Raw genomic sequence first — 8,692 nt, 5'->3', positions numbered from 1 at the left:
TGACATATTCGAAAACTCGAAAAGTATCGGAAAGAAATGGTCCTCTAAGGGCGACGCCAACGGCTTTCTGTTTTGCATAAAAAAGAAAGAATTATTGACTCTGAGCATCCACGTTGGCTGGACACCTTAAAGTTTTCCAAGCTTTGGAACGAGACGTCGCGAAACGATATTAAACATGTACGTCCATAGAATCACGTATTCGAGTTAATTTGTTATCTATCGATTCGTTCAACTCACTTACCATCGCTGCGAGATCCGCCGGAAAAGAATTTTCAATTTGGCAAGCGTTATCTCGTTACGATATCTGCGTAGCTGGAGAGATACGTCGAAAACGTCATTGTCGTAGATGTGGTACGTCGCACACTCGCTCGAACGTATGTATACAAGAGGGATACACGCGTGTCGAGAATTATACGCGAGCCTCCTCGCCGGCTTCGAAAAGTAAAACGCGCGCTCGTGTATGCAGCGCCAGCGACCGAGAGAGGAACGAGAACGGGAAGATACGCGGGAACGGGATAGCGTGATAGAGCGGTAGCGTGCGCCCGTCGGAGGGACGACAACGGCGCGCATCGATTGGCGCGCTAGCCGTGACCCCCACCACGCTGCTTTCGCTTTCACCCAATGGGGCCTCACTTTCGCGCTCGCCCGCGCGCCGAGCCACGGCAGCCGGCACGCTGTCGTCGCCGGCGCTCAGTGACTGGTGCACCCTACGTGCGAGCAAGTGTTTTTCGTCGTGGACTCTGTGCACGAGAGGAAAAAGAAAAAAGAAGGAACCGGAGCCTCGGTGTGTTGTTCGTTGCGCGCGTATCGCTTCAATTATCATCTCTCCGTCTCGTCGAGTGGTGCGCGAGGAACGACTTTCGACGATCCGGGGAAATTGCGTTCGACGCTGCGCGCGCTTCGCGCCCGGTGACCCTGACATTCGAGAGAAGCACCCGGCGAGACACGTTCAGTGACGGATTCGTTCCTCGTCCTTGCTCGAGGCTGCGAGAATTCGGTGAATCTCTCGCGATCCATTCGACCGTTCCGTGCCGGGAACACAACGTGTCGATACTTTAGCTCGGGCCTACGCTGACCTTGACTCTGGTGGCCACGTAACATCGCCACCACGATAAACAGATTTTTTCGGGACGCGTGTGGATTCTCCGAGGTTTCGTGCGCAAAGTGCCCTTCGTTTCGTCCCATTTAAACGAAGCGACAACGAATGACGATCGAACATCGCGCCACTGGATCGTCGACGAACCGCGCTTTTTCCCTCAAGTGACCGTTTCACACTCGAGGTGTCACTGTAATTCCCCGCGGCATCTTGCAATACGAATCGGTCGGTGAATGGGTGTGCATGAGACGGTACAGGCGAGACGCGGGAATTGCGTGAAGATGAAGAAATAGAGAGTGTCTCACGGAACCGTTGCGCAACGAAGAATCAATTCCAATCGGTCGATCACCCGCTGCGTTTGTCGCCACAAGCCTCAGCTTGCCTACACGAGTCGTCGCGAATTCACCCGGGAAGAGAAATCAGAGTTGGCGAGGAGGCGAACGAGAGGGCATACATACGGATCCCGTACAAATTCAGGAAAGTTATGGCACCACGGCGCCACGGAAACGGCCACGGTGGTGCATTGATGGAAAACGGGGGCGCCTGTGCCGGCATCAACGACACGATGGACAACAACAACCTGCTGGTGCAAACTCAAGTGACGTCGACGCGTTGCTGTACGCCTACCGGCGAGTGTCTCAGGGGCGACGCGTTGATTCGGCTAAACTCATTGCACGATACCGTCAAGGTTACCTGCAACAACGACAATTGCCCTGTCGGCCAGTTCATGCATCGCGAGTGCTTCGACGCCTGGGAGCAAACCGTGCTCACGTATCTGAAGAGTTGCGGACGCGCACGTAGCTGGTCCGAGCGACAACGCCATCAGAATCTCTGGACGAAAAAGGGTTACGATCTCGCGTTCAAAGCGTGCGGTTGTCGTTGCGGTCGGGGACACCTGAAGAAAGACCTGGACTGGATGCCGCCTGGAACAGGCGGGAACGCTTCTGGCAACAGGCAGGAGGAGAACGAGGCGAAGAAAAAGAAACGACGCAATCGTCAGAACAGCAGGCCCACGCTGGCCGTTTCTGCTGGCCCGCCGAGCCACGGCAATCACGTTTCGGCCAATGGTCGCGGTGCAACCGAGTTGCAGTTGATCGAATCCGGCCGCGGAAGGGCTGGTTCGCTGTCTTCCAGCACGGGATCCAGCTCCCCACCGGCTACCAGCGAGCCCAGCGTCAGCCCGCTTCATCAGCCCCAGGCCATCATGAAGAAGAAGAGCAAGGTCGATTTTTTCAGCGATCGAGCACGGTGAGCCCGTAATTCTTCTTAATGCTAACAAAAAAAGGCTACCTGCAACCTCGAAAAAAGAAATATCTCGGAACGACCAGAGTTTTCTATACACCTTGATATATCATAGCTTTTAGATCTAACAGAAAATGTTTAACTTAAAATTCGCATAGCGCACTACATAAACTCGATAACAGAGTTCCATTTCCAGTAAACCTTTTAAAACTTGGTACAATTTTTGAAAAAATATCAGGTTTCTACTTCGGACAAATTTACCAAATAAACATTAACAGACCTAGAATTAGTCTCTAAAATACGATCGAGCGAAATTATTTAATTAACGAGCAACGAAGTTCTCAGTTGTCCCATATTCGGTCGGTGTTGCAATTTCTTCCGCTAATGACAAGGTACGGGAAACATCCCCCAAGTATTCACGTGCAATTTCGAGCCGACCTATATAATTTTCCATCGCGTTAAACGCCACGGAAAGATGGTAATTAATTCCTCGGGACGATAGGTGTCGGAGATACGCTGGCAGTTTCGCCAGGCAACGCCCCCGCAATTACGCGTATTACGTGCGAGCGAGCCTTTCTGGATTCGTGGTATCGGATCGGTGGTGGCCAAGGGAAAAAAACGACGACCGACTCGTTACAAACAATAATTGGCCTGACGGTCACGATACCGATGGCTCTCTCCCTGTGAGGTCTACGTGTAGGAATAAAATTATCGCGATCCCTTATCAAATTCGTCACGTTTCTCTCCCGCACGAACTCTCTCTCTCTCTCTCCTCTGGCCTCGTCGCCTTCAATGACGTCGATAAGAGAGGAGCGTTTCTATCGAATCGCACTCACCCCGGAGATAAAATTACCAACACCTAAAGGGACGTCGGTGTATCTCTGCACGTCTCACTCGGCTTGAATTCCGTTCTCAGGATAGACCGTCGTCTCGAGTTGAGGACGGTCTTGGTTCTCGAAAGAGTCGCAGGAATTACGTAGATGGGAAAATATTAGAGAAATTTCGAGTAACGAATGAAAGAGAAACAACTTTTTGTTCGCTCTGGCTTGACTAAAAGTTGTAGCATAAATTTACGTGAATTTGGAAATTTAAATGGCCTCGAAAGATTTTTAAATGTCTCTATCCGTTCTCTATACAATTTCGACTCCTTTCGTCTTCCTAAACACCCATGTTTTGAAGAGCATTGCTCCAAGCAGTCTGCCCTTTAAAATTCTTCGTGGATCAGGGCAGTATCGAGCTCGCGAATGAAAGGATGGTGAAAATATTTGATTTCGTATTCGTCGCTCAAAGTTCTCACACGGATCAAAGTTTTCCTCGGCTCCTCCGCGGTTCTCGAAAATTTCCTCGCCGGTACGTGTCACCGGAGGAAGACAAAGTAGGTAGACGCGAGCGAGAATATGAGAGATTGGGGGATCGCGAAGGATTTTCGATATAGAGCTTTTGTCGCGCCCTCGAAAGTGTTGCGTTAAAGTTTAGCGTGCAGGGGGTCGTTTGGCCGAGGCGGCCAGAAGGGGTGGCGAGAGAATGAACGCGTATATTCCGTATGGAAAGCACACGCTTCCGTTCCTTCTTTTATAGCGCGATTTCGAAGCTCGTATAAAGAACGAGCGAGAGAGAGACGGAGAGAGGGGAATATTTTCATTTCTTCGGGGCGACGGAGTTGTTTCGCGTTTGCGGCGTACGCGTGTACAGGCAGCGGCTATAAATAATCGCGGGAGGCACGTTTCGCGAAATACTTTCGCCGGATGGTGGCCAAACGATGGGAAAAGCAGACTTCTTTGCTGGAAAAAAAGCAATACGGCGGGGCATCCTTCTAAGAATAGAGTTAAAGGGATATTTTCGCTTGACGAAATGTTCCATCGCGGAAATCAATTACTATTTTAATGGTATCGTACCTGCCTATCGTTTATATACCAGAGCTTACCCAGATATCGATAGTGGTACATGTTTACGTAACGAAGAAAAATATCCTTAGCCTTCTTTTTAAGAATACCAACGTAAAGTCGTTACTTTATTCTCGGTACACATTGCGTACTCGTATTACAGTCTTTGTCAAAACGTTTATGGATACATGGAGTTTCACTTTTAAATTCGCGACCAGCAAAAGGGTTAAGGGCGTTGCGGGTAAAAAGTATAAAGTTTTTTCGGTGCGCTCGAGCGCGGCGAGGTCGGTTGAAGAAAGCAGGCGACAATTCGGCTACGCAGAAGTTTACGGATGAATTGAGCCTGTAACACGACACCGCGGCACCGGCTCTTGACTCTTTCAAATGCCGCGCGCGTCTGTAACTCTGATCTAAATCGTAGATAGTTAACGCCGGCTTCCAGGCTCTTTTTTTCGGGACACTTTGATGCTCCCGGTTATGAAAGAAAAAAAGATGAAACTCTGTCGAGCTGTCGCGGCTTTGTGGCGCCGGCACCCGAGAGTGGATCACTGTAGAAACCGCAGCACGCTAGGATTCTCCGAACAAGGTGTAGGGAAAAACGAAATAACGAGTCAGAGGTTGGGATGACTCGTATCACGCTGAATCATATTTTACCAATTGCGCGAGATATTTTTAGAAAATAAAATTTACATTTCTCGAGGAAGAAACTAGGGCTCGAACTATTCGAATAGGTTCAATTTACGCAGCTCGATTTATAAAAAGAGCACTTTCTACGGGCTACCTTTTTAATTCAGTGAAAGTCGAATAATTCTCATTTGATAAAGAAAAGGGAAAGTAAAGTTTTCACGAAGAACCAGGATCGAAGGAAAGTAGCTTTCATATATTTTTCCAAAGTCTATAGAGGAAAGCTACTCGGAGGTTAGACGTATCGATCGAAGGAAATTGAGTCGCGACCCAATATATTGTTTCGGGGCTGTAATGGCGGTATAAAAAGGGGTCGAGAAGGACGAGGAAAAGTCAATTGTCCCGGTCACATATCGTGGTAAAGGAACTCTCTAGACGCGCGTTTCGTAGGACATGAATGAACGCAGGGGTTCGTTTTCATGGAAGCCTCGTAGATCGAAGTATAGGTGACCGTGTTGTGTGTCGTATAGGTTGTCTCTAGAGCTACGTTTAAAGAGCAAGGAGAAGACGAAGGGCGACGAACACAACGATTACGATGGCGCCCCACCCATAGTACGCGCACTCCGTGTAATCCTATATTTAGATCCAGTCTTGGAACCTGTCCTATTTCTGTTTATTTTCCACCGGTTCGACGGGGCCAGTCCCTACTGAAATCGTCCCCCCCCATCAAACTATACGTAACACACGTGTAGACGAATGTTACGCGATCTTTTATTTTGGTCCCGATCTCGTTACTGGCGAATTCCTATCTCGGCGCCCCTGTTCCTTCCTTTAACCTACGCGATTACGAAACCGTCGTCTCGATAGCACTCGGTATTTCTCGTGCGCGACGTCATCGTTCAGGCCTCCAAATCGAAGGCATCGAAGTAAAATAGTTTTTCGTCTTACTGCCCTATATTTGAATCGGTCGAGTATTAGTCCAGCTTGAAGTTTTGTTCATCCAAGCGCTTGGAATAAATTCTTTCTTATCGTCAGCGTCGGCATAATAATTTTGTGGCAATTTCTGCGCGTGGTTCGCGCGCACCGAAGTGCGGAGCGGGCGAGTTTTAGGCCTCTCTCCTCCGAGACATAAGAACGTTAGTGTGAGTCGGATAAAGTGGTTGAAACGACGATAGTGTGCGCGGAGGAATAGAGGCGGAGAAAGAACGAGAAGAAAGAGAGGGTGCTCGTAGCCTTGACCGTGGCCACCAGCTCAGGGCCAGCGGGCGAAGAGAGGAGCTTGACGCTCTAGCAGCCTCCAAGGCCAACTGCATGGAATCACGCCACTGCGATGCATTTAAACGACCCGAACGCCGGGAATGTTGCTAAAAAGCCCTTCACGGGCTTTTCGTTCCCGCGACGCCGAAACGAACCGCCATTTCTTCGGATCGCCGAAATATACACTTTCGTTCCGCACCGTCAAACTCGTCTACGATTGTTACGATACTCGTTGCTCTGTTATCATTCGATACATTTTTATATGCCTTTTCTGAAGTGTTTCGATCTCCATTCGAACTCTAGTTTTTGATTCTCCAAGTACTCTTACTTAGTTGGCAGAGATAGAAACTTCAAAGATTACCTTTCAGATCTTGTCGTGAATTGTTGGATTACGTGTAATAAAATAATTGTTCGACGCGGTGGAATTTGAATTTCAATATACTTTATTATATATTATCTCGCGAGGAAGTAACATCCGTACTCTACGAAGTTCTGGAAAGCTGACCTGGATGGAATGGTCCAGTCACAGGGACCAAACCAAGATTAGTTATAGAACAAAGACATGATGCATTAATCACGTGCCAGTTCGCCCGGAGTGTTTCATACATGTACATCTTTCCCGTGTCCCGCATATCAGGTTACGATTGATTTTTGTCAGTCGTATGTTCCACCACGAATTGTTAAACATATTCTAGTTTGTATCGGACTAGATTCCCCACCTCTCTCGTTCCGATGTCGATGATGATCCTGTTCACGCGACATGTGATTATGTGGTTGAAACTGGTTGTGGTCGGAAAAATAAGGCGAGTGTAAATTACGGGGTTTGGTTATATATAAATGTTGAGGACAGCCGGAGAAAAAGATAAGCCGGAACCTACTAACTGGTTGATTCAGGTTTGCAAAAAAATGCGACGTCGATCCGCGGATATACGTTGCTGGTCAAAACGATAGCGTAGACCAAACAATAATTATTTGAAACCTGCTGTCGATTGTAAATTTATCATTTTATGTCGTACTTGGAATTAATTTTTTCTGACTTACTGTTAATGACAACAAACCGTACTTTTTTAAGGGGTAATTTAAAGATCAATCTACATTAACGAACAACGCGCCTGAAAGTAATAAAGATTGCTCAACAAGATTAATCCTTTCTGGACGACGACTTTTTCGGTCGCGATTTTTCCGTGGCGACTGAGAGTCGCTTCTCGTCCGCAAAGGGTGAACATTTCGTTGGAATAATTTCTTCTTCGAAATGATAATTTTGTTCCATCGAAAGCAGTCTTCCTTAAATTCTGTCGACTCTCCTAGCGAACTACGGGCGCGCTTCTCGCTATATTTCGTGACCTAACAGTGCAGTCGATGGTCAGGGCGAACCAGAGCACACGAGGTCGTAAAATTTCCACGAGCGTTTCCATTGTCCCCGGTGGTCTCCACCCATCGCGTCGTGACGCATTCCCCGGCGGCCCTTTCGCGGCGTTCAATTAAAAGGAGGAGGTTCCGAACGATGCATTATCCCTGGGATCTTGAGATCGATCGATGATAATAAAAAGACCGTCTCCAGAAAAGAATTACTCGACGTGGAACAGTATCCGATTACAAATTCCGAATAGGTTGTCGGGGGAATGCTCCGACAGGAAATTGGGTGTGTCGCGATCAACTACCCCCTTCCTCGGTGCCATTTCAGCAGACATTTCTCTTCCAGCAACGTTTCCCAATGGAATGGACCACTCTCTGGTTTTTAAAACCGAAACGTATCTTGTATTTTATAGGACTTTTCGTATACTCGGGCTCATTTTATGTCTGAACGCGACGAAAGTTTCGCAAATCGCTTCCGCATAGCATAGAAAGTTACCCCACGAAAATTAACACTTTGAGAAACGGTGTCTTAGGGAGGTGATTCGAATTTATAGGCACCGACATTTTGGCGCCGCAACGCGAGCCATAAATTCCACTTTCATCGAAGTGCGACGAACCAAGGGTTTGTCCCCTGCGCGTTACTCGCGTTTTAACCAAAAATAAATTACGCTTGGAAAGCACAGTGGCGTGTTCCGCCGACCGTTCCTTACGAGAGCCCTCTCCTTCTCTCTCGAGTTCGTGTTCCTCCGATATCGTCGTTCGTATCGAATTATATCCGCGGAGGGAGGAGCCCAGTCCTCATTCGTTGCCGTTTTACGAGCTCGTTAGGGTGTTCTTTCGGTATGTATTACGGTAGGGTTGCCATCCCTGGATCACAATAAAAGGATACACATTCTTTAAAACAGTGGTTCCCAAAATTTGCTCGGAGCTGACTCCGTCGAGATGAAGCAATAAGCTCGTCAAATATTACTTTTACTCGAATGTTTCATCGAGGTCCGAGATCAAAGGAAATAAAGTTCGCGTTAGAACTATCGCTCCGGGGCTTCTCGCGAAGGGTTCAAAGGGTCTGACGTGCCCAATCGTCGAGGAAGCGTGCAATGGTAAATAAGGGATGCGATGGGAGCTAATGGGAATCAATCTTCGGGTAAAATCGTAATTAAAAACCGCCGTGGAACCCCAGGGATGGCCTAAAGACACGCTAGAATTTCGTAGATGCTGGAGATACGAAGATTTG

At 48.0% G+C, this 8,692-nt stretch overlaps 1 protein-coding gene across 1 annotated transcript in view; it reads left to right on the top strand.

The window, feature by feature from the left end:
* Window positions 1–246: 246 nt before the first annotated feature.
* Window positions 247–8,692, top strand: part of LOC128875743 (headcase protein) — a 160,104-nt gene continuing 151,658 nt past the window's right edge. Inside the window, exon 1 of the mRNA XM_054121603.1 lies at window positions 247–2,344. Coding sequence (XP_053977578.1) covers window positions 1,581–2,344 — 764 coding nt within the window. The 5' untranslated portion in view covers window positions 247–1,580. The remainder of the gene's footprint in view (window positions 2,345–8,692) is intronic.

Source organism: Hylaeus volcanicus, chromosome 4, assembly GCF_026283585.1.
Source record: "Hylaeus volcanicus isolate JK05 chromosome 4, UHH_iyHylVolc1.0_haploid, whole genome shotgun sequence".
Lineage (NCBI taxonomy): Eukaryota > Metazoa > Arthropoda > Insecta > Hymenoptera > Colletidae > Hylaeus > Hylaeus volcanicus.
This window is presented reverse-complemented; position numbering and strand designations above follow the sequence as displayed.